Below are 27,300 nucleotides of genomic sequence, written 5' to 3' on the forward strand. Positions count from 1 at the left end.
AGCCCCCTACTCTCCAGGAAGTAAGTTAGCCTCTCCGTAATCATACGTTCCATAATCTTACATGCATGTGATGTTAAAGCTATTGGCCAATAGCTTGTTGGCCTCGTTGGGTCCTTCCCTGGCTTCCGGATTGGTACCACTACTGCTTCCTTCCAACTGCCTGGTAGTTTCMCCTCTTCCCACACTGTGTTGTACAACACCAAAACCTTRTCCAGTGCCTCATTACTAAAATGGGCCAACATAACATAGCATTCCTCATCTTTCCCAGGTGAGGTTAACCCAGCCTTACCTATTTCCCTTTTTACCTCTGCCATGGTAAATGGTGCATTCAACACATAATTTACATCCTTCCTCCTATCCAGCACTCCAGGATGTTCCTCTCTCGTTCTATCTCTCCCCCTCTGCCCCTCCTCTGACAAATTTGCCGAGCTATGCACTTCGGCAAACGTTTTGGCCATCATCTCTGCCTTCTCCTCATCTGTTACTGCCACATCCTTCCCACTCGCCAACACTGGATAATCCCACTCCCCTCTGACCCCACTCATCCTCTTAATCATCCCCCACACTTCTCCCACAGGTGTCGCCCTTCCAATAGTGTCACAGAACCGATGCCAACATGACCTCTTTGCCTGACAGATAGTTCTCCTCACCAGGGCCTGCATATACTGAATCAGATGGTGGAAGTCATGCATCCTTTTCAGGACTCTAAATGCCCTGTTCCTACTCCTCATAATTTCCCATCACTCCTCCGTCCACCATTGGACTGCTTTCCTCCTCCTCCTCCCTGAACTGTTAGGTATAGCCTCAGTAGCTGCCCCCACAAACGCTGTTCTCACCCTGTTATTCATACTATCCACATCCCCTCTCATATCCACCCGAGCCATCACCTGCTCCCCCAGCTCCTGAAATGTATCCCACTTTGCCCTTCCAAACACCCACCTGCGTAGCACCCCTCCTCTCAACCACACCTCCACCACTACATATTCCCGTCCAATACCTTTGCCTAGCATCCTATAAGGATTATCTTGCATTATGAAGGTGGCACATCCCCCCTACATCTCTTTCCCTACGAACCACTACATGTCCCTCACTGATAAACTCCACAGTCGGTTTGAGACTGTACACAAATCACATCAGGCTTAGCTGGCATATCTACAATGAACTGCTTGAACTCCTGCCCATAAGCCAACAGGCTTTGACCATTCCATTGTAGTACTACCACCATAACTAAGATCCAGTAATACATGACTCCRCCCTTGGCTGATTGAGGTGATCTCAAACCTCTTCCCATGTCACCCTGTCATACTCAGATGTCTCCCAGCAGCCTTCACAATTAGCTGAATCCTCTCTGTTTCAGACTCTAGCAGTGCTATTGACAGCTCCTGCTATGAACGTCACCAGCTTTCTCTTATCTATGTATACCATATCACCGCCTACCTGCCCCGTAATCCCCAGTCTAGATGCTCCTAACCATCTCTCCCTTGAACCTGTATCTCCCTGGACCTGGACCACCCTCACTGCCTCAGCATATAACACCATTCTCTCCAATCTCACTTGTTGCACCTCCACTGCCTGCTTCATAGCCTCACACCCACTATATGCCACACTATGAGCACCCCCACAGCTGCTGCACTTTGGTTGTACACCATCCCCACACTTCCCATACTCATGCTCCCCTCCATAGATGGCACACCTCTTTTTCTCTATACAGGCTGTTGCCACATGCCCAAACCTCTGGGAGTTATACAATCTTAAAGCGTTCGGTACATAAGCCCTCACATAGTAACTCATACAGTACCAGTCAAAAGTTTGGACACACCTACTCATTCAAGGGCTTTTCTTTATTTTTTACTATTTTCTACATTGTAGAACAATAGTGAAGACATCAAAACTATGGAATAACACATATGGAATCATGTAGTAACCAAAAAAGTGTTAAACAAATGAAAATCTATTTTATATGTTAGATTCTTCAAAGTAGCCACCCTTTGCCTTGATGACAGCTTTGCACACTCTTGACATTCTCTCAACTAGATTCATGAGGAATGCTTTTCCAACAGTCTTGGGTTGAGGTCAGTCAGGGGATTGTGGAGGCCAGGTTATCTGATGCAGCACTACATCGCTCTGCTTCTTGGTCAAATATCCCCTTACACAGCCTGGAGGTGTGTTGGGTCATTGTCCTGTTGGAAAACAAATGATAGTCACACTAAGTGCAAACCAGATGTGATGGCGTCTCGCTGCAGAATGCTGTGGTAGCCATGCTGGTYAAGTGTGCCTTGAATTCTAAATAAATCACAGACAGTGTCACCAGCAAAGCACCCCCACACCATCACACCTCCTCCTCCATGCTTCACGGTGGGAACCACACATGCAAAGATCATCATTTCAGCTACTCTGCGTCTCACAAAGACACAGTGGTTGGAACCAAAATCTCTCATTTGGACTCATCAGACCAAAGGACAGATTTCCACTGGTCTAATGTCCATTGCTCGTATTTCTTGGCCCAAGCAAGTATCTTCTTATTATTGTTGTCCTTTAGTAGTGGGTTCTTTGCAGCAATTCGACCACGAAGGCCTGATTCACGCAGTCTCCTCTGAACAGTTGATGTTGAGATGTGTCTGTTACTTGAACTCTGTGAAACATTTATTTGGGCTGCAATCTGAGGTGCAGTTAACTCTCATGAACTTATCCTCTGCAGCAGAGGTAAGTCTGGGTCTTCCTTTCCTGTGGCGGTCCTCATGAGAGCCAGTTTCATCATAGCGCTTTATGGTTCATTAAAGAGCTTGATGTTTTTTGCGACTGCACTTGAAGAAACTTTCAAAGTTCTTGAAATGTTCCATATTGACTGACTATCATGTCTTAAAGTAATGATGGACTGTCATTTGTCTTTGCTTATTTGAGCTGTTCTTACCATAATATGGACTTGGTCTTTTACCAAATAGGGCTATCTTCTGTWTACCASCCTTAGCTTGTCACAACACAACTGATTGGCTCAAACGCATTAAGATGGAAATAAATTCTCACACTCCTGTTAATTGAAATGCATTMCAGGTGACTACCACATGAAGCTGGTTTAGAGACTGCCAAGATTGTGCAAAGCTGTAATCAAGGCAAAGGGTGGCTACTTTGAAGAATCTCAAATATAATATATGTTTTGATTTTTTTAACACTTTTTTGGAAACTACATGATTCCATATGTGTCATTTCATAGTTTAGACGCCTTCACTATTATTCTACAATGTAGAAAATAGTAAAAATAAAGAAAAACCCTTGAATGAGTATGTGTGTCCAAACTTTGACTGGTACTGTATATCCTATGATTACTTTATTTGGCACTACCTGGTCCTTGAAGTGTAACAGAATAGACAGGCTATCTACCGTAACTCCACCCCTTGTTGCTTGCAATCTTTGAACATTCACTCTCTTCTTTAGTGCTAACACTCAGTCCTGTTATCATCCCTTTAATCCACTGCTTGATCAGTCCAGCTGCTCGACACCACCTTATACTTCCCTATTTGCTTCACTCTGAGAGCTTTTTCTCTCTGCGCCATGTCCTTRCAGAATACCAACAAGCTCCCATCTCTTAACACTTGAGCATTGATAACTTCCCCAATCAACTATTTTATCACAGCCGTCAACCTTATCGGACTCATTGCCCCAACTCTCCCTTTCCTACMTAAACTTCAGAATCACTTTATGCCCCTCCTCACCTCCATGCTCCCCTCGCGACTTATCTTGCCCTTCCTCGGCACTCTCTACCTCTGAACTGTTAGAAACTACGTTTCTCTCCTCAAACTTCCTTTTCTGCCTCCTCTCTGCCTCCATAGACCTCTCGCTCCCCATCAAACCTCTACTCCCTTTCTCTCCCGCTTTCTTTTTCTCTTTCTTACTCACTCCTTTATTTGTACCACTATGCTCCATACTTGCTTCACTTTCTTCTCCATCACTATCTCCTTCCATCTTGACCCAGTCACAGCACAGCCGTGCCGAACCGCTCCCACACCGAGTAAAGTTTGATTGTTTGTTTATCAACGATTGATCGCTAGCCACAGCTTTCAGCCTCTCCCTCACTTCTGTCCACTATGAACCTCCCTGGACTGATTAAGATATTGTACGTCACCATTTGTTTACATGTGGGTGTGTTCCTATCTGTGGTACTGCAGTAACCTAACGAGCCTGCCAGCACGTCGCAGGGGTAAAATAAACGCCTGATATTAGATCAAAATCAAATCAAATTTTATTGGTCACATATACATATTTAGCAGATGTTATTGCGGGTGTAGCGAAATGCTTTGTTCCTAGCTCCAATAGTGCAGTAATATCTAACAATTCACAACAACACACACAAATCTAAAGTAAAAGAATGGAATTAAGAAATATAAAATATTTGGATGAGCAATGTCAGAGTGGCATGACTAGAAACAGTAAATACATATGAAATGAGTAAGGCAGTATGTAAACATAAAGTGACCAGTGTTCCATTCCAAGTCTATGTGTACAGTGGGGAGAACAAGTATTTGATACACTGCGATTTTGCAGGTTTTCCACTTACAAAGCATGTAGAGGTCTGTAATTTTTATCATAGGTACACTTCAACTGTGAGAGACAGAATCTAAAACCAAAATCCAGAAAATCACATTGTATGATTTTAGTGAATTAATTTGCCTTTTATTGCATGACATAAGTATTTGATCACCTACCAACCAGTAAGAATTCCGGCTCTCACAGACCTGTTAGTTTTTCTTTTAGAAGCCCTCCTGTTCTCCACTCATTACCTGTATTAACTGCACCTGTTTGAACTCGTTACCTGTATAAAAGACACCTGTCCACACACTCAATCAAACAGACTCCAACCTCTCCACAATGGCCAAGACCAGAGAGCTGTGTAAGGACATCAGGGATAAAAATGTAGACCTGCACAAGGCTGGGATGGGCTACAGGACGATAGGCAAGCAGCTTGGTGAGAAGGCAACAACTGTTGGCGCAATTATTAGAAAATGGAAGAAGTTCAAGATGACGGTCAATCACCCTCGGTCTGGGGCTCCATGCAAGATTCTCGTGGGGCATCAATGATCATGAGGAAGCTGGAGGGATCAGCCCAGAACTACACGGCAGACCTGGTCAATGACCTGAAGAGAGCTGGGACCACAGTCTCAAAGAAAACCATTAGTAACACACTATGCCGTCATGGATTAAAATCCTGCAGCGCACGCAAAAGCCCCCTGCTCAAGCCAGCGCATGTCCAGGCCCGTCTGAAGTTTGCCAATGACCATCTGGATGATCCAGAGGAGGAATGGGAGAAGGTCATGTGGTCTGATGAGACAAAAATAGAGCTTTTTGGTCTAAACTCCACTCGCCGTGTTTGGAGGAAGAAGAAGGATGAGTACAACCCCAAGAACACCATCCCAACCGTGAAGCATGGAGGTGGAAACATCATTCTTTGGGGGTGCTTTTCTGCAAAGGGACAGGACGACTGCACCGTATTGAGGGGAGGATGGATGGGGCCATGTATCGCGAGATCTTGGCCAACAACCTCCTTCCCTCAGTAAGACATTGAAGATGGGTCGTGGCTGGGTCTTCCAGCATGACAATGACCCGAAACACACAGCCAGGGCAACCTAAGGAGTGGCTCCATAAGAAGCATCTCAAGGTCCTGGAGTGGCCTACCCAGTCTCCAACCTGAACCCAACAGAAAATCTTTGGAGGGAGCTGAAAGTCCGTATTGCCCAGCGACAGCCCCGAAACCTGAAGGATCTGGAGAAGGTCTGTATGGAGGATGGGGCCAAAATCCCTGCTGCAGTGTGTCCAAACTGGTCAAGAACTACAGGAAACGTATGATCTCTGTAATTGCAAACGAAGGTTTCTGTACCAAATATTAAGTTCTGCTTTTCTGATGTATCAAATACTTATGTCATGCAATAAAATGCAAATTAATTACTTAAAAATCATACAATGTGATTTTCTGGATTTTTTTAGATTCCGTCTCTCTCACAGTTGAAGTGTACCTATGATAACAATTACAGACCTCTACATGCTTTGTAAGTAGGAATACCTGCAAAATCGGCAGTTTATCAAATACTTGTTCTTCCCACTGTATACATATACATTGAAGTCTGACGTTTAAATGCACTTAGGTTGGAGTCATTAAAACTCGTTTTTCAACCACTCCACAAATTTCTTGTAAACAAACTATCGTTTTGGCAAGTAGGTTAGGACATCTACTTTGTGCATGACACAAGTAATTTTCCAACAAATGTTTACAGACAGATTATTTCACTTATAATTCACTATCACAATTCAGTGGGTCAGAAGTTTACATACACTAAGTTGACTGGCCTTTTAAACAGCTTGGAAAATTCCAGAAAATTATGTCATGGCTTTATAAGATTCTGATAGCTAAGTGACATAATTTGATTTAGACTCCGTCTCTCACAGTTGAAGTGTACCTATGATAAAAATTAAGACTCCAACACCATCATTAAGTTTGCAGATGACACAACAGTGGTAGGCCTGATCACCGACAACGACGAGACAGCATAGGGAGGAGGTCAGAGACCTGGCCGGGTGGTCCCAGAATAACAACATATCCCTCAACATAACCAAGACTAAGGAGATGATTGTGGACTACAGGAAAAGGAGACCGAGCACGCCCCCATTCTCATTGACGGGGCTGTAGTGGAGCAGGTTGAGAGCTTCAAGTTCCTTGGTGTCCACATCACCAACAAACTAGAATGGTCCAAACACACCAAACGGTTGTTGAAGAGGGAACGACAAAGCTTATTCCCCTTCAGGAAACTAAAAAGATTTGGCATGGGTCCTGAGATCCTCAAAAGGTTCTACAGCTGCAACATCGAGAGCATCCTGACTGGTTACATCACTGCCTGGTACGGCAATTGCTCGGCCTTCGACCGCAAGGCACTACAGAGGGTAGTGCGTACGGCCCAGTACATCMCWGGGGCTAAGCTGACTGCCATCCAGGACCTCTACACCAGGCGGTGTCAGAGCAAGGCCCTAAAAATTGTCAAAGACCCAGCCACCCCAGTCAAAGACTGTTCTCTCTACTACCGCATGGCAAGCGGTACCGGAGTGCCAAGTCTAGGACAAAAAGGCTTCTCAACAGTTTTTACCCCCAAGCCATAAGACTCCTGAACAGGTAWWCAAATRGCAACCCGGACTATTTGCATTGTGTGCGTTAAATTGCGACTCCACTTTGTCTCTGTACTGACAGTTTGCCTGTTTGATTGCCTTATGGAGGGAATAACTACACTGTTTGTATTCAACCATACTCCCAGTCACCTTGCCATGGTTAAATACGGTGGTTCGCGCTTTCAGTTTTGCACGAATGCTGCCATCTATCCACATTTTCTGATTTGGGTAGGCTTTAATAGTCACAGTGGGAACAACATCCGCTATACACTTCCTGATGAATTCAGTCACYGTGTCAGTGTATTTGTCGATGTTATTCTCAGAGGMTACCCGGAATATGTCCCAGTCMACGTGATCAAAACAATTGTGAAGCATGGATTTCAATTGGTCAGACCAGCGTTGAACAGACCTTAGCACAGGTACTTCCTGTTTGAGTTTCTGCCTACAGGAAGGGATGAGCAAAATGGAGTCATGATCTGATTTGTCGAAGTGAGGGCTGGGGAGGGCCTTGTAGGTATCCCAGAAGTTGGAGTAGCAGTGGTTGAGTGTTTTAGCAGCGCAAGTACTACAGTCAATGTGTTGGTAGAACTTCGGTAGCGTTTTCCTCAAATTTGCTTTGTTAATATACCCAGCTACAATAAATACGGCCTCAGAATATGTGGTTACCAGTTTGCACAAAATCCAATGTAGTTGTGGTATCAGCTTAAGGGGGAATATACACGGCTGKGACTAAAACCGAAGATAAATATCTTGGGAGGTAATACGGTCAGCTTTTKATTGTGAGGTATYCTAGGTCGGATGAACAAAAGGACTTGAGTTTCTGTACATAATCACAATCACACAATGAATAGTTAATCATGAAACATACACCCCCGCCTTTCTTCTTCCCAAAGAGTTCTTTATTCCTTTCTGAGCGATGTACTGAGAACCCAGATGGCTGTATGGACGGGGACAGTATATCCGGAGATAGCCATGATTCYGTAAAATAGAGTATGTTACAGTCCCTGATGTCTCTCTGGAAGGAGATCCTCGCCCTGAGCTCGTCTACTTTATTGTCCAGAGACTGAACATTAGCAAGTAATATACTTGGAAGCATGGGATGTTGTGCACGMCTCCTGAGTTGTACTAGAAGTCCACTCTGAATACCTCTTCTCCSCCGGCGGCGTCTTGGAGCAGCCTCAATTGTCCTGGGGKGTACGAAACAAAGGATCCAATTCGGGAAAGTTGTATTCCTGGTCGTAACACTGGTGAGTTACCGCYSCTCTGATATCCCAAAGTTATTTCCGGCTGTATGTAATAACACAAAAAACGTTCTGGGCTGATAATGTAAGAAATAACACACAAAAAAGCAAAGTACTGCAAAGTTGCTAGAAACAGAGCTGCCATGTCTGTCGGCGGMATCTTGTCTATACTACCTATATACTGGCGCAWCATTTCTAGAACCATACTGTACTGTCTTTGATACTGGTTTTGATGAGAAGAAAAAACACTTTAGGGGGACGCTCTCCTTCCTGCATTGTTCAACCAATATAGTACTTTCGGAGGAGGAGGTAAGATGGACTGTCGCCTTGTTCGTTGTGTCACAGCGTTGTTATTATTATATCTCAGTTTCAACTAGATAGCACAGCCACAAAGTCAAAATTGGCTATATTGTAAAAACGAATGAAAACAAACATTTAGCATTTTGGTCATAGCTTACGCTTAGGGTTAGGTATAAGGTTAGCAGTGTGGTTAAGCTTAGGGTTAATGTTAGCTTAAAATCACATTTTAACTAAATACATTGTATTAATAGGCAGTGTTTACGACTTCGTGGCTGTGGTAACTAGTGACGATAGTGCGTCACAGGCATCCCATTTCCCCKGAAAACCGGAACATCRGGTTGTTTTGGACTCAGCAGAGGCTAGTACCACAGATAGAACAATGAGACAGATATTTCACCGGATGTATAAATGAGAAGCATCCGCTTGGCGGGTASTTAGAGAAACCCCAGTGGCCAGCAGTGGGAGAAGATKGACCGATATGGATTTTGTCCGACATTCTGCTAATTTTCTCATCGATGAAACATCTCAATAAAGTTTTCTGTTCCTAAAACTACAATTATGTTACGAACAGAGTGGACTAAGTTTTGTAGACTTTACCCTTTRCCAAAGTAAAAAAAAAAGCGTTGTTTAGGAGTGCAAACGCGAATTGCGGTATTGCACATGCACACTTGGCAGAGTAGGCGTTCCCTAACTGAAATATGCTGGAACGCATAGGATCCCAATATGATCTCACTAGCTCGTGCTTGTTCTGCCCTCTATGACTAATTTGTTTCCATCCCAAACGACACGCTGTGGTTTATCTTGGTTTAGTTATAACAATCTTTGCTGGTCCTGCAGATGCTGCCCTCTACAGCGCCAATATTAAATGGGTGGGTGCATTCAAGATACAATCATGTAATCAGTGGTGTAAAGTACTTAAGTAAAAAATACTTTAAAGTACTACTTAAGTAGTTTTCTGGGGCTATCTGTACTTCACTATTTATATTTTTGACAACTTTTACATATACTTCACTACATTCCAAAAKAAAATAATGTACTTTTTACTCCATACAGCTCACCTGACAACCAAAAGTACTCGTTACATTTTGAATGCATAGCAGGACAGGAAAATGGTCTAATTGACATACTTATCAAGAGAACATCCCTGGTCATGCCKACTGCCTCTGATCTGGCTAWYTCACTAAACACATGCTTTGTTTGTGATGTCTGAGTGTTGGAGTGTGCCCCTGGCTATCTGTAAATTAAAACAAAACATGAAAATGTGGCCATCTGCTTTGCTTAACATAAGGAATTTGAAATGATKTATACTTGTACTTTTGATACTTAAGTATATTTGAGCAATTACATTTACTTTTGATAYTTAAGTATATCAAAAACMAAATACTTTTACTCAAGTAGTATTTTACTGGGTGACTTTCACTTGAGTCATTTTCTATTAAGGTATCTTTACTTTTACTCAAGTATGACAATTGTGAATGGATCTATTTTCCACCACTGCATGTAATGCTAATGTTTAGGCATACATAATGAGGGTTATGACTTACTCAGGTATATCTATCATGCATTTGTGTTATTGATTTTCTATTGTGTTATTGACTGTACGTTCGTTTATCCCATGTGTAACTCTGTGCTGTTTTTGTCGCACTGCTTTGCTTTATCTTGGCCAGGTCGCAATTGTAAACTTGTTCTCAAYTGGCCTACCTGGTTAAATAAAGGTGAAATAAAATTTWAAAAATAAAATGCATCTACCTAATGTAAGGAGGAACTGGTGACATAAATCAAAGCAAAGTAGAGGAAAAATATTGCTGCTATCAAAACTAAGAAAAAGACTAACTGTTTTTATTGCATTGAATATTTAATACATTTTGATCAAACAATTACAGGTGTCTCACATAACCTTACATTCTTCTTTCCACACATTGCTGTCAATGTCTGATGTTATAGTGTTGCATTGATGTGAGGTGAGCATCCCTTGAATTCAAGGGAGCCTTTCCACAGCCATGAAGTTTGTTCTTTCTGAAAGGCTCTGAAGGATCTCCCAAGCCATTGAACTTACAAGTATATCGGTTCCACCCTAAAGCATATTTTAGGATAGACCAAAAATAGCAAGAAGGAAGGATACCGAGGGGTCTCTGGTTGAGAGGAAAGGTTGATTTCACTGAATGTTACAGTATAACTAAGGTCCAGGTGGAGAGAGAGAGAGAGAGAGAGCAAAGCTCAGAGACCATCTCTGTTCAGTCCCTTTTGAGTGGTGTGAGACGGCCATGACTGGCACAGCTAAAGTTTAGGATGACTACATTGCAGTCGAACTGCACAGAATCACTGATCTACAAATCACCTTGCATCCCAAATAACTACTCATTGTGGGGTCAAGATTGGCGATTCTGCACCACGAACCGATCCCCTCAAACATACTGAGAGATACACCTAGTCCTCCTCCTCACTCTGAGAGCAGAGTGGACTGCAGGGGCCTCAGAGTCCTCCGGCTGATCAATCTCTCCTCCATCATTCCTATGGGCATCCTCCTCTTCCCYGTGGGGGTGTGACACAACATCTCGTCCAGGCTCCGTTGTGTCACCTGACCGGCATTTTGGAGACGGGACACTGCCTCCTCCACACCCGCCATCAAAGGACTGCCCTCACTCCGCAAACGCACCAGGTCCACCTAAGAAAGATGCCACACACGTATTGATGAATTACATTTGTGACTGGATGACTCAGCGATAATAACGTATAGGTTATGCATCAGACATTACAAACATCCATTTGTAGGGTGTTTTTCTCACCACTTCCTGTGCAAATTCAGGCTTCTTGATAAAGACAGTGCTGCTAGAGCCCAAGGCTAGGGTCAGGATGAAGAGGGATTCTTTTACAGCTCCTGTCATAGCCAGTATCAGAACCTGGAACACCACCACAAAACTACATCAAATAGGCTGCTCCCAGGTTGGGAGCTAGACACATTACAAAGTTATGACTGAATATTAGAACTCACTTTGAGATTTTGGCATATTCTGCTGTCTGTGCTCATAATCTGACCAAACATGGATTGTGCTTTTTCAACATCATTCTGGAAGGGAAATAAAATATATTGAATCACATTTGTATATGAGAGCGAGAAAGCGAGAGAGGATGGATGACCAACCTGTCTAAGTGCTAGCGCCACAGTGAAGCAGTAGGCGTGTCTGGGTATCATGTGTCCTTTGGTCTGTCCCTCCTCCATCAGGGCAGTACAGATTCTATAGGACTCTGGAGTGTTCTGGTAAACAGAAAACAGGCCATTACATCACMTGTCTATTGACAAATGTTATGGATATACTGATAAGATACATGTCACTATTCTAATCCCTTTTGGAAAATTCAATGAGGGTTGTTGACGTCAACCGCCTGTATTCAGTTGAGAGAGATGCTATGTTACTAGCCTCATGCCATGAATATGCATAGTTTTTCCCCCCTCAAAGTTGCCAGGATGTCATGTGTCCTACTTATTATCAGTACACTCCTAACAACTAAAGCATTACGAAATCTCTATTCGATCAAATAAACCTCACGTAGCAAATAAGCAATTCATTMTTTTGTTGACCAAATTCGCTAATGAACACATTTCCAGTCCCAAAGAGAGAACTATGACAATATTCTTGATCATTACTGTGGGTGTAACAAATCCCTGTATGGCTGACCTAGGATGCAATCTCTGTCCACAACAGCACTTCATACCCACAAAGCAGCGTCCATTATCCTACCAAAACCATGATCTTGGTTGGGCTAGAATAACAATACTTTAGGTCTCAGGATAGGTGACATCACCACACGATGGCTACCAGGGCATTGTCTTTCCCCGATTAGACTACTCGCGTCCTGTATTGTGTCACAACTGTATTGGAGGAGAAGGTTCAAGGTCCCTCCCCTTTGACCTTCTTCTCCAATGGGTGTTGAGAAGGAGGTGACGAGAGGAATCGAGGAACACTCACCCCTTAGCTGCTACACTCACTGGCCACCTCCTTCTCTGCATTAACTTCAGCAGCCAGCAGAGCAAACTGTGTAAACTGAGTCAATCTAGCTATTTCATTTTGACTCAGATCACACAGTCAGTGGCTGAGTTATACTGTTGGCAGCATAGAAGGGATGTGACTGTAGCAGAGGTGAGCTGCAGGTGAGTTCTAGTTGCCACTGAGACTTGAAGTAGTGTGTCCTCCTGTCTATCATGAAKGGATCTATATTTTAATACCGTAAGCATCTCAGACGCGAGAGGATCTCCTGCAAWTCTGCGACGATTTGCTTCATTCTGCTACACTCATTTACCCTYCTTCTCCAGTGGTTGGCATRCTCGTTTAAAGTGTAATTTGATTAGGGTTTGACCCGGTCCGGTCAGCCATTTTGTTTAATTTCAAATGTATTTAACTTATTTATTTAGTCAGTTAAGAACAAATTCTTATTTACAATGACAACCTAACAGGGAACAGTGGGTTAACTGCCTTGTTCAGGGGCAGAATGACAGATTTTGACCTTGTCAGCTCGGGGATTCGGACCAGCAACCGGAGCGCTCTAGCCACTAGGCTACCTGCCGCACATACAGGGATAGAGCATACATTACATGGCTACTTTGCAGCCCATGTAAAWGTGACCCTTCACTGTGGTCATTCTCTAGGGTATTTTTCTCTTGCCTCCACTATCCGTAATCGACACTTTTGGTTCGGTCGCTTACAGTGGATGTGAAATCATTAATGCCATGCATGCTCAATGTATTGGCCTCGTGAGCATGTCCAATACACTTGTACACGTGGCTTGTCATTTCTATACTGAAACAGGAGTAGCAAATCMTCACACATTGTTTAYGTTTTATTGAGATTTTTTTYCCATTTGAAACGATACTATTAGAAATAGGAAAAGCCCTCACACATCTCAGAACTTATGTGTGTGGGAATCATTTGCTAATAACTTGAAAGAAAATAAGTCTGATACGGGCAAGAGCATTGTGTGGGTTTTTCTTCTTCGTCAGACAATTAATGAGGATCACCATGTTGAAGGATAGCAGATTTGACTTCTACAGCTACATGCCGCCATCAAAACCTTTTAATGATGGTAAACCTTAATACGGATGACATCATCCTGGTGTAATTATATGCAGTTCAACATTATCACCATAAGGTGTCAGCACAAGAATTTGTATTATAGTTTAGTTTTACGACATGTAAACAAACCACTAGCTAGGTCTCGTAAAGGTGAGGTCGATAATACATGCCTAGCACAAGCTAGAGGTTCATTAAAACCAAAGTATGTTTCTTAATTGAAACTAAGTAGGCAATACACACCTGGATATAATATAGTTGTGTTTTGGAGGAAGCAGACGAAGAGCTAGGAGAGAGATTGGTGAGGGGTTGATATAGTGTGTAATTACTGCTGCTAGCTAACATTTGATGTCCAATGTTTACATTGGACTCGTATGCTAGCTACATTTAGTTTAGTTAGATTAATTTCTCTCACGACAGCCAACAACTTATCTAGCTGGCTAACAAGATACGCTGATCTTTCTCTACCTTCGCGTCACGCTAGCTCTGTGGTTATTTGCCGTGCTAGCCAAAGGCAGCTAGCTAACACCACCAAAGCAAGAAGAGAATGAACTGGAAATAAACACTGTCTGAGGATTTTGTTTAGTGTCTCTCTGGAAGCAAGTCAATTTGTGTATATGACACCTTTGTTCTGTTTTTTGGTTGAATCAGGAAATATGAACTTGTTATTTTGTGCTAGCTGGCCAACTAATTAGCTAGCTAGCTATCAATTATGGCGCGATGCAGCACTGGACGTTTGCCCTGGAACCTCTTGGTTGTGCGTGCATTTAGAACGTGTTTCTGTTTTGGCAGTTGAAAAGGTCTACAGGGTGGAACAATACAATGTCTACAAGGTGGACAAATCCTCACCAGTTTATAGCAAGTACCAGTTGCTAATGTGAATGTGTCCTTGTTGAATGGCACACCTTGGTTCTTCATGTCTCGCAGTACATCCAGAGCACCTAGAAGTATGGACAGGGTTTAGTCATCTATAAATATACCTTTTTCTTGTTGAATGTCTGCTGGCTTTTATTATTAAAAGGATGTCACTTACTCTCATATAATCCTTTCATAAACAGCATGTCTATGGCAATATTGAAGGAGGTTGAGTCCGAGAAGAATCCTCTCAAATCCTGTTAGAGAAAGGAGATAGTATATTTACAACTTGACCAACTAGAGTATGTGTAAACTTCAATCAATGCCCTAGTCTATGGGACTGCACTAATAGAAGTACATCATGATCTCTATAGCACTTGTTAATCTTAGTTTATTCAGAGATTATTGATTATTCCCTGACAAATTATTAATGTAGTCTAAGTACTGCATATTAATAGATTGTTACCTTGTCTGTCAGTGTGGCAGCAGCCATCTCCTCCAGCCCCAGTTCATAGCACAGCCTCATGAAGAGAGGACCAAACTTAAACTCTCCAAATGCTACGTTACTGTTCTCCTCATGGTACCTAGACAGCAGAACACACAAACATATACAAACACAGAACCATTACGAATTTCAACTGAATTTTGTTTTATTTAACTAGGCAAGTCAGTTAAGAACAAATTCTTATTTACAATGACGGCCTACCCCGACCAAACCCGAACGACGCTGGGCCAATTGTGTGCCGCCCTATGGGACTCCCAATCATGGCTGGTTGTGATACAGCCTGGAATCGAACCAGGGTCTGTAGTGACAACTCTAGCACTGAGATGCAATGCCTTAGACCGCTGCGCCACTACGGAGCCCCAGACTACCAGCATTAGTCAAAACTACAAGATTGCATTAAAACTATTTCAAACTTATGCTTTATCTGTCCCTAACACAGTTGAGGAGACTTGACAGCTAATTGTGAGCATACTCAGGATAGAGTTTGACACCACTGAATATGTGAAGTATGAAATACTCTCAATCATCTGGCCAGTGGCCAAAATGCATTAGCAAGAAACTAGTATCTCACTGTGTGACCCATACCTGTAGATGGCACCTCTGGCTGTGACCATGTCCTCTGCAGATTGGCAAAGGTGTAGAAGCAGCTTTAACTCATCCTTCAATATTAGCTGTTTCTTCATCAGCTTCTGATTAAATACCTCAAAATAATGACCTGGAGAATATAACATGGGTCTGTCAACTTCAAAAGTAGTAGTTGTGGTACGGTAGTATTAGATCCAAACATTAAGGTCATATCAGAATCAGTAGCCTACTTTTTGATCCGGACACTTGATGAGCCACTGCCAGTTTCCGCTGCTGAAATTCTTGTAGCTTGACAACATCCTCTGACAGCAGATGCCTTTTTGCTGAAACGAATGAAGCAACAGGAGTAGTCAGCATATACATGGATATGAATTAGGTTAAGGTTAACAAAGGGCTTTAGCTCAAATGGAACAAAAAACGACTTTTGATGTCAATTTGACAAAAGCTGTAGGCCATCTGGACAGAACCGGGTTCTGTACTGTACTTTCCCATGTATCTGAACAAGTTCAACACTTGTGGAAGTTGAAGTAGTTCCAAGATAGATAAATATGATAACAGGACAGGAGAGACTGCTCAGCCGCTGTTACAACATTGGCATTGAGTCGAGACAGATTCCGTGGTGGTCGACAAGCAAGCGCTAGCGGCACAGATACTGCACCATGACATCATATACATAAAATACGTTATTCATATACCTCCTACCCTGCATGTCATACAGTCCGATTGTATGAGGCCACGACATAATCCCTTTGAAGGAATATCATGAAGTAGTACTCGGACACAGACGCCGATTCTTCCAAGCGCCATGTTGCCCCCTGACTGTMCTATTACTGCGAGAACCAAGGGCGAAGAAAAAATCTGCTTTCGCTGTGGCGGGTTTGTTAGAAGCACAGCAAACTATTATACATTGACTAATTATAGTTATTGTTTACCATGCAATTAATAACTTATGTAACAATGCAGAAATATAAATATATACGTTTTATTCTCCACTTTTTCATGATTTAGTTGGTACATTCCAAAATGTCTGCGCCCTGTCACCGTGTTTACCATTTCTTTTTTTTTCTTTTTTTTACATCGGATTTCCAAATGTCTAGGTTAATTAAACGAATATTTATTCTGACCAATGGACTGTCTTGGAGTAAAATAAGCATTATCTTGCCATCTCAGTTCATTCTCATTAGCTGTCTGATGTCTGGTTGTGTTTATAGCAAGTCAACGAAATTAATTTCGCACATGCTGAACATAAAAGTAATACGTCATACAACCTGCAGGAGGCAGTGTTCCATACACAATTTGCATCCAGCCAATATGGTATAACAAAGATGTTATTTTATATTGACAAGATAGTGGAGTGACACTATAATGGAAATATGTCCTCAAAGAAGGAATGTTAAGTGCTATCTGGGCTCCTTGGGACGTCCATACCGTAACCATAACCTTACCTTACCTATTTTACATTTCAACTTCAATGGGGTAATGTGGGAGGCGCTATACGCACACTACATCACCAAAAGTATGTGGATACCCCTTCAAATGAGTGGATTTGGTTATTTCAGCCACGCCTGTTGCTGACAGGTGTATAAAATTGAACACACAGACATGCGATCTCCATAGAAAAACATTGGCAGTACAACTCCCCTATTCTTTGCTTGAAAAAAAAAATACCCTACCATCTAACACTACTACACTCACTTTTTTAATATACAAATAACACCACCCTACTCCACTATTTAAATCTATTTAGTCCTACCGCAGGCCAACAACCTGAAAGGATGGGACACCACCACTTAACACACCGTTTAACTCTTCTGATGTCAAGTCTCGCGCACACACAAATACCTCTCTGCGGCTGCAACCACAACCACAATTTTCTGCAACTTATATTCCATCCCTGCAGTACAGTTGATAACCATTGCTATAAACCCTATCTAACTGAAACATATCACTTGTTGGCCTACAGTGGCATATGAAAGTATTCACCCCCTTGGCATTTTTCCTATTTTGTTGCCTTACAACCTGGAATTCAAATGGATTTTTGGGGGGGGTGTATTATTTGATTTACACAACATGCCTACCACTTTGAAGATGCAAAATATTTGTGAAACAAACAAGGAATAAGACAAAAAAAACAGACCTTGAGCGTGCATAACTATACACCCCCCAACAATCAATACTTTGTATAGCCACATTTTGCAGCAATTACAGCTGCAAGTCTCTTGGGGTACGTCTCTATAAGCTTGGCACATCTAGCCACTGGGATGTTTGCCCATTCTTCGAGGCAAAACTGCTCCAGCTCCTTCAAGTTGGATGGGTTCCACTTGTGTACAACAATCTTTAAGTCATACCACAGATTCTCAATTGGATTTAGGTCTGGGCTTTGACTAGGCCATTCCAAGACATTTAAATACTTCCCCTTAAACCACTCAAGTGTTGCTTTAGCAATATGCATAGGGTCATTGTCCTGCTGGAAGGTGAACCTCCGTCCCAGTCTCAAATCTCTGGAAGACTGAAACAGGCTTCCCTCAAGAATTTCCCTGTATTTATCCATCAGTCCTTCAATTCTGACCAGTTTCCCAGTCCCTGACGATTAAAAATATGGGGATGGTGTTCTCAGGGTGATGAGAGGTGTTGGGTTTGCGCCAGACATAGCGTTTTCCTTGATGGCCAAAAAGCTCAATTTTAGTCTCATCAGACCAGAGTACCTTCTTCCATATGTTTGGGGAGTCTCCCACATGCCTTTTGGTGAACACCAAACGCATTTGCTTATTTTTTTCTTTAAGCAATGGCTTTTTTTCTGGCCACTCTTCCGTAAAGGCCAGCTCTGTGGAGTGTACAGCTTAAAGTGGTCCTATGGACAGATACTCCAATCTCCGCTGTGGAGCTTTGCAGCTCCTTCAGGGTTATCTTTGATCTCTTTGTTGCCTCTCTGATTAATACCCTCCTTGCCTGATCTGTGAGTTTTGGTGGGCGGCTCTCTCTTGGCAGGTTTGTTGTGGTGCCATATTCTTTCCATTTTTTAATAATGATTTTATCATAACATAAGGCGAGACCCAGATGCAGACAYAGGAGGCAGATGGTTGGGAGTCTTACAATATTTATTAATCCAATAGGGGAAGGCAAGAGAATGGTCATGGACAGGCAAAAGGGTCAAAACCAGTTCAGAGTCCAAAAGATACCAAAGGGCAGGCAGAATCAAGGTCTGGGCAGGCAGGATGACCAGGCAGGCGGGAAAGAAGTCCAGAGTCAGGTAGGGGTCAAAACCAGAAAGACTATCAAAAAGAAACTATCAAAAGGAGTATGGGGAAAAACACGCTGGTTGACTTGACTAACATACAAGACAAACTGGCACAGAGAGACAGGAAACACAGGGATAAATACACTGGGGAAAATAAGCAACACCTGGAGGGGGTGGAGACAATCACAGGAACAGGTGAAACAGATCAGGGCGTGACAGGATTTAATGGCGCAGCGGTCTAAGGCACTACAGACCCTGGTTAGATTCCAGGCTGTATCACAACCGGCCGTGATTGGGAGTCCCATAGGGCGGCGCACAATTGGCCCAGCATCGTCTGGGTTTGGCCCGGGGTAGGCTGTCATTGTAAATAAGAATTTGTTCTTAACTGACTTGCCTCGTTAATAAAATAAAATAAAAAATCATCAACATGAATGATCAGCTGATAACCCACCCTCTTTTCTCGATGTCAATCATGTCTTTAGGAGGCACTGTTACTATCTTGCTTACAATTTGTGATGAGTGAGTGTGTTGTTGCAGAAATACATTGGCCAATGATGCTTTGTGGGTGGCAGGTAGCCTAGCGGTTAAGAGTGTTGGGTCAGTAACCGAAAGGTTGCTGGTTTGAATACCCGAGCCGACTACGTGAAAAATCTGTTGATGTGCCCTTGAGGAAAGAACTGAACCCGAATTGTTCCTGTAAGTCACTCTGGATAAGAGTGTCTGTTAAATGACTAAAATGTGTACTGAACAAAAATATAAATGCAACATGTAAAGTGTTGGTTCCATGAGCTGAAATAAAAGATCCTATACATTTTCCACATGCACAAAAAGCTTATTTCTCTCAAATTGTGTGCACAAATATGTTTACATCCCTGTTAGTGAGCATTTCTCCTTTGCCAAGATAATCCATCCACCTGACAGATGTGGCATATCAAGAAGCTGATTAAACAGCATGATCATTACACAGGTGCACCTTGTGCTGGTGACAATAAAAGGCCACTCTAAAATGTGCAGTTTTGTCACACAACACAATGCCACAGATATCTCAAGTTTTGAGGGAGCGTGCAATTGACATGCTGACTGCAGGAATGTCGACCAGAGCTGTTTCCAGAGAATTGAATGTTAATTTCTCTACCATTAGAGAATTTGGCAGTACGTCCAACCGGCCTCACAACCGCAGACAACGTGTATGGCGTCGTGTGGGCGAGCGGTTTTCTGATGTCAACGTTGTGAACAGAGTGCCCCATGGTGGCGATGGGGTTATGGTATGGGCAGGCATAAGCTACAAACAACGAACACAATTGCATTTTGTCGATGGTAATTTGAATGCACAGAGATACCGTGACGAGATCCTGAGGCCCATTGTCGTGCCATTCATCCGCCRACATCACCTCACGATAATGTACAGCCTCATGTCGCAAAGATTTGTACACTATTCCTGGAAGCTGAAAATGTCCCAGTTCTTCCATGGGCTGCATACTCACCAGACATGTCACCCATTGAGCATGTTTGGGATGCTCCTTTTTTTAAGGTATCTGTCACCAACAGATGCATATCTGTATTGAACTGTAAAACTCTTTGTTGCATTTATATTTTTGTTCATTGTAAAAAGCTCAACATTTTTTTTTTTTTTTGCTACAGAAGCATTTGGTAGAAGCACCTGTCCCCTAAAAGGTCTCTGCAGGGCCCTGCTTACAAGCCCTTCCCAGCTAGTTTATGCTGGCTAGCTGCTAGCCTCGTGGAGAACCAGACTTCCCTAAGTGGGAAACCCAGGGAAGTTCATGTCACAAATCAGCTAAAAAATGGTGGGAACCCCGGTGTAAAATCAGAGACGCAGTGCAACACGTCAAACCAATCAAATACCTTGCTWGGGTGGAGGTCCTCATTAGATCAGGTGTTCCCAAACTTTTTCACTCGGGGCCCCCTCTTCCAGAATTGGGGAACATCCCCTGCACGCACGCGCCACGTCTATTTCTATGGGCACAAGCACTGTTCATGACACAAACCGTTCACGCTCCTCTTGTTGGCGGAGAAAGTTTTGCAGGTTTAAATTTGATTTCCTGCAATTATACACATTTTGTCATGGGGTACAAAGAACATTTTGCCGTTTTAAAGAAAATGTTCTAATGTGTATTCATGTGATATTTGAGTGCACAAAAAATTACAGCAATATCTATGGGCTAAAGAAAACAAAATACTTTTTTTTTACTAACACGGGCTAGTTGATCTGGATATTTCTGACAAGTTATAAATAGCTTTCTAAGCTATGCAAATCAAATTTATTTATAAAGCCCTTCTTACATCAGCTGATATCTCAAAGTGCTGTACAGAAACCCAGCCTAAAACCCCAAACAGCAAGCAATGCACGTGTAGTGAGCAATACTGTAGGTGAATCTCCCCATATTGTCTCGTAACCTACCATTGACAAAGTACAGACCCGGGCTTTCGACAGAGCTGCAACAGATCCCTTCCGTTTTTGTTGATGGTGCTGTCACTGTTGTTTCTGTAGGGGAGACAGTTAGAAGCAGTATGGCCTGTAATAAAGCTGTCCCCTCGTGTGGTCGTTAGATCAGGCAGTGTTACTGTGCGTGAATTTGTGTCCCCACAGATGAGCACATTTCCCTCGGCCTGGAAATGGCACATCTCTTCCTCAAGGGTGGGTATATCTACTCGGAGTAATATGGGGATTCTGTGGGGGATATATATTGCGCAAAGGAAGACATATTTTTCTGTCAGTACAAGTTATTTTTCAGTTTTAACCTAATGTGATATTTACCAATTTTGATGGGATCAATTCGATTTTGTAGTTCGGATTTGTGTCTCTGTGTCTCTGCCTCTATTGACAGAGCTGTGTTTCTATGACGGCACAATTACCTCTCTGTAGCCTGTGGGACAGTGAGTGAAAACGTCTGCCTTATACCATGTCTCCTGCAGAATGATGACGTCAACATCTTAAAGATTTTTTTAAGCTCCAGTGCTAAACTCTTCGGGTCCAAAGGTTGGTGAGTTTAGGCCCTGAATGTTCCACATGCTAACTGATAGTGATGTCATGTTGCAAAAAGAAAGAATAGCACAGTCAGAAATACAGTGACTACTAACTACTAAGTTGTTAACTACAAATTTGTTAAGAGTGAGATAAACAGGACAACAGTAAACACATGTTCTGTTATATATACAGTGGGGAGAACAAGTATTTGATACACTGCCGATTTTGCAGGTTTTCCTACTTACAAAGCATGTAGAGGTCTGTAATTTTTATCATAGGTACACTTCAACTGTGAGAGACCGGAATCTAAAAAAAAATCCAAGAAAATCACATTGTATGATTTTTAAGTATTCATTTGCATTTATTGCATGACATAAGTATTTGATCACCTACCAACCAGTAAGAATTCCGGCTCCACACGACCTGTTAGTTTTTCTTAAGAAGCCTCCTGTTTCCACTCATTACTGTATTAACTGCACCTGTTTGAACTCGTTACCTGTATAAAAGACCCTGTCCACACACTCAATCAAACAGACTCCAACCTCTCCACAATGGCCAGACCAGAGAGCTGTGTAAGACATCAGGGATAAAATTGTAGACCTGCACAGGCTGGGATGGGCTACAGGACAATAGGCAAGCAGCTTGGTGAGAAGGCAACAACTGTGGGCGCAATATTAGAAAATAGAAGAAAATAGAAGAAGTTCAAGATGATGGTCAATCACCCTCGGTCTGGGGCTCATGCAAGATCTCACCTCGTGGGCATCATGATCATGAGAAGGTGAGGGATCAGCCCAGAACTCACCGGCAGGACCTGGTCAATGACCTGAGAGAGCTGGGACCACAGTCTCAAAGAAAACCATTAGTAACACACTATGCCGTCATGGATTAAAATCCTGCAGCGCACACAAGGTCCCACTGCTCAAGCAGGCGCATGTCCAGGCCCGTCTGAAGTTGCCACTGACCATCTGGATGATCCAGAGGAGGAATGGGAGAAGGTCATGTGGTCTGATGATTCAAAAATAGAGCTTTTTGGTCTAAACTCCACTCGCCGTGTTTGGAGGAAGAAGAAGGATGAGTACAACCCCAAGACACCATCCCAACCGTGAAGCATGGAGGTGGAAACATCATTCTTTGGGGATGCTTTTCTGCAAAGGGGACAGGACGACTGCACCGTATTGAGGGGAGGATGGATGGGGCCATGTATTGCGAATCTTAGCCACACACCTCCTTCCCTCAGTAAGAGCATTGATGATGGGTCGTGGCTGGGTCTTCCAGCATGACAACGACCCGAAACACACAGCAAGGGCAACTAAGGAGTGGCTCCGTAAGAAGTATCTCACAAGGTCCTGGAGTGGCCTAGCCAGTCTCCAGACCTGAACCCAATAGAAAATCTTTGGAGGAGCTGAAAGTCCGTATTGCCCAGCGACAGCCCCAGAAACCTGAAGGATCTGGAGAAGGTCGTATGGAGGAGTGGGCCAAAATCCTGCTGCAGTGTGTGCAAACCTGGTCAAGAACTACAGGAAACGTATGATCTCTGTAATTGCAACAAAGGATTCTGTACCAAATATTAAGTATGTATCAATACTTATGTCATGCAATAAAATGCTATTAATTACTTAAAATCATACAATGTGATTTTCGGGATTTTTGTTTTAGATTCCGTCTCTCACAGTTGAAGTTACCTATGATAAAAATTACAGACCTCTACATGCTTTTTAAAGTAGGAAAATCTGCAAAATCGGCAGTGTATCAAATACTTGTTCTCCCCCACTGTATATATATATATATATATATATATATTATAATAATTTATATATAACTAATATTCTATTCATTGAACAAGTAAACTTTTAGTACAATAGGTGTGTGTGTGTGTGTGTGTGTTGCGCGTGTGCGTTTAGTGAAGTTTAGGGAGATGTATTGGAGGAGCTGTTTAATTCTCACTCAATCCTACAGAGTTCTCCTGTCCTCTGGGACCTCCTCGTAGCTGCGCTGGTCCTGCTGTTGGGCCTTGTGGAGTGGAGGGGGCCAGTCTGAGCCAGGGGGCTTCCTCTCTGGTCTGGTAGAGGTGGTGGTCTGGTGCGGGGTAGTAGGCCTGGCCTGGTCCAGTCTGGCTGTGCCGATGGAGGTGGTGATGCTCTGGTGGTGGGGCCTGTGGGGTATTCTGGGTCCGGTGGGGCGTTGAGGGGGCCTGGGGATCCTTGGTGGTGCAGTGGTCTGGTAGGGTCTCTGGGTGGTGCTCTGTCCGGTGCGGCATGGGGTGTTTGTCTACCAAGTGCCACGTCCTTTCGAGACTTGGCAAACATCCCTACTGTCTGCTTCCTCAGGTGGGAGTGGTCGTGCAGATGCTCCTGGAGTGATTGTTGGTGGTGAGCAACGTGCACATTCGGAGTAGGCCACACCTCTCTGGTGATGTCAGCGTTGACTTTCTGAATGGTACGGGGATGAAAGTCTTTGCGGGGCAGCAGAGTGGAGATGGTGATGTGGAGTTGGGGCCCTCTCTGCTACTCTGTTGACCAGGCTGCCTACTCTCTCTGCTCTTCTTGCAGGTTGTTGGTGCTGGTGTGACTAATGTTGCCTGTGTGCCAAAGACAGGATAGGAGTGCATGGCTGGGGTACACACGGTGCCTGTGTACAAGGAGGGCTGTGTGGGGGGAGGGCTGTGTGGGGGGGGGCAGAGAGCTTCTCTCTGTAGTAGGTGTCCCCATGTGAGCCTCCTTGTTGACTGGGGGTGTGGGTAAAGGGTGGTCAGTATGTTGGGGTTGTGGGTGAGGGTGGGTCAGTGGAGGTGTTAGGGGTGGTGAGGGGCTGCAGCTTCTCTCTGTTCTCTATGCTGCCGCACCCTCTAGATGACAGACAAATCAAATCAAAATCAAATCAAATTGATATCAGATGATATCTCAAAGTGCTGTACAGAAACCCAGCCTAAAACCCCAAACAGCAAGCAATGCAGGTGTAGAAGCACGGTGGCTAGGAAAAACTCCCTAGATATGCCAAAACCTAGGAAGAAACCTAGAGAGGAACCAGGCTATGAGGGGTGGCCAGTCCTCTTCTGGCTGTGCCGGGTGGAGATTATAACAGAACATGGCTAAGATGTTCAAATGTTCATAAATGACTAGGGCTCAGGTCCTCCGAGAGAGAGAAAGAAAGAGAAAAAGAGAGAAATAGAGAGAGCATACTTAAATTCACACAGGACTCCGGATAAGACAGGACAAGTACTCCAGATATAACAAACTGACCCTAGCCCCCCGGCACATAAACTAATGCAGCATAAATACTGGAGGCTGAGACAGGAGGGGTCAGGAGACACTGTGGCCCCATCAGATGATACCCCCGGACAGGGCCAAACAGGAAGGATATAACCCCACCCACTTTGCCAAGGCACAGCCCCCACACCACTAGAGGGATCGCTTCAACCACCAACTTACCATCCTGAGACAAGGCCGAGTATAGCCCACAAAGATCTCCGCCACGGCACAACCCAAGGGGGGGCGCCAACCCAGACAGGAATATCACGTCAGTGATTCAACCCACTCAAGTGACGCACCCCTCCTAGGGACGGCATGAAAGAGCACCAGTAAGCCAGTGACTCAGCCCCTGTAATAGGGTTAGAGGCAGAGAATCCCAGTGGACAACTCCTTTGCCATCTCCTCCTTTACCTGCCCTATCTCTCAAGCGCCGTTGTAAGGCTCTCTCTCAGCTCCTGGACAGAGTTCTTCAGCTGGGTCCTGCACTGGTTGATCTGGTTCTGTAGAAGTTGTGTCTGGGCTGGRGGTGGTGTAGTTGGGGTGCTGTTCCTTTAGCTCAGTAACCCATCCCTGTCTCTCGCAGGTCGTAGGCAGGCAGGTCTGGGCCTGGGCTCCTGCTGTTGGCTTAGCCACACTCCCCGTGTGTCCCCCCCGCCAGAGTCTCCCGTCTGTCCTGAGCCGCCAGAGTCTCCCGTCTGTCCTGAGCCGCCAGAGTCTCCCGTCTGTCCTGAGCCGCCAGAGTCACCCGTCCTGTCTGAGCCGCAGAGTCCTCCCGTCTGTCTGAGCCGCAGAGTCTCCCGTCTGTCCTGAGCCGCAGAGTCTCCCGTCTGTCCTGAGCCGCAGAGTGCCCGTCCTGTGGCCAGCTCCGTCTGTGAGCTGCCCGTCTGCCAGCGCGTCTGAGCTGCCCGTCTGCCCCAGCGCGTCTGAGCTGCCCGTCTGCCAGCGCGTCATCTGCCAGCTGCCGTCTGCCCAGCGCCGTCTGAGCTGCCCGCTGCCAGTGCCGTTTGAGCTGCCCGTCTGCGCAGGCCGTCTGAGCTGCCGTCTGCGCAGCGCCGTCTGAGCTGCCCGTCAGTCAGGAGCTGCCAGAGCGTCCGTCAGCCAGGACCCGCCAGAGCGCTAGCAAGCCAGGAGCCGCAGAGCCGTCAAGTCAGCCAGGAGCCGCCAGAGCCGTCAGTCAGCCAGGACTGCCAGAGCGTCAGTCAGCAGGACTGCCAGAGCCGTAGTCAGCCAGGACCTGCCAGAGCGTCAGTCAGCCAGGATCTGACAGAGTCGTCCTTCAGTCCGGAGCTGCCGGAGTTGTCCTTCATCCGGTGCTGCCGGAATCTCCGTCCATTCGGGACCATGGCTAGGGTTCCCAGGCCAAGGTCGGCGGCGAGGATCGCGCTCATAAGAGGCCAGGGGGCGATTAGGAGGCGGACAAAACACATGGTGAAGTGGGGTCCACGTCCGCGCAGAGCCGCCCCGGGAAGACGCCACCCAGACCCTCCCCTATAGGGTTAGGTTATGCGGCCGGAGTCCGCACGTTTGGGGGGGGGGGTACTGTCACGTTCTGACCTTTATTTTCCCTTGTTTTGTCTTTATTTAGTATGGTCAGGGCGTGAGTTGGGGTGGGCAATGTTATTTGTTTCTATGTTTAGGTTTGTTCATTTAGCCTGATATGGTTCTCAATCAGTAGCAGGTGTTTTGCATTGTCTCTGATTGGGAACCATATTTAGGTTGCCTGTTTTCACTGTTGGTTTGTGGGTGTTTGTCTTCCGTGTCAGTGTTTGTCGCCACACGGTACTGTTTCGGTTTGTTCACATTTGTTATTTTGTTATTTGTGTAGTGTTCAGTTTATATTATTAAAACATGGACACTTACCACTGCGTATTGGTCCTCCGATCCTTCTCGCCTCTCCTCGTCAGATGAGGAGGAAGAGATAGACAGCCGTTACATATATATATATATATATACAGTTGAAGTCTGATGTTTAAATATACTTAGGTTGGAGTCATTAAGACTCGTTTTTCAACCACTCCACAAACAAACTATCGTTTTGGCAAATCAGAACATCTACTTTGTGCATGACACAAGTAATTTTTCCAACAATTGTTTAATAATACAAAGATTATTTCACTTATAATTCACTGT

At 44.3% G+C, this 27,300-nt stretch overlaps 1 protein-coding gene across 2 annotated transcripts; it reads right to left on the minus strand.

Annotated features, from left to right (window-relative positions):
- Positions 1-10,638: 10,638 nt before the first annotated feature.
- On the minus strand, positions 10,639-16,535 carry ptcd2 (pentatricopeptide repeat domain 2). 2 transcript variants are annotated; one of them, XM_023987401.2, is made up of 10 exons: positions 16,394-16,535; positions 15,929-16,021; positions 15,699-15,828; positions 15,075-15,192; positions 14,787-14,865; positions 14,603-14,694; positions 11,830-11,943; positions 11,680-11,754; positions 11,474-11,587; positions 10,639-11,352 (listed from the first exon to the last, which is right to left on the minus strand). In XM_023987401.2, exons 1-10 carry the CDS (start codon positions 16,503-16,505, stop codon positions 11,128-11,130), a joined length of 1,152 nt encoding a protein of 383 aa, XP_023843169.1. In that variant the 5' UTR covers positions 16,506-16,535; the 3' UTR covers positions 10,639-11,127. The 2 variants fall into 2 exon arrangements, with proteins under 2 accessions (XP_023843169.1, XP_023843170.1); XM_023987402.2 differs by having other exon boundaries at positions 16,401-16,521.
- Positions 16,536-27,300: the final 10,765 nt, after the last annotated feature.

The sequence above is a fragment of the Salvelinus sp. IW2-2015 genome, linkage group LG5, assembly GCF_002910315.2.
Source record: "Salvelinus sp. IW2-2015 linkage group LG5, ASM291031v2, whole genome shotgun sequence".
Classification (NCBI taxonomy): Eukaryota; Metazoa; Chordata; class Actinopteri; order Salmoniformes; family Salmonidae; genus Salvelinus; species Salvelinus sp. IW2-2015.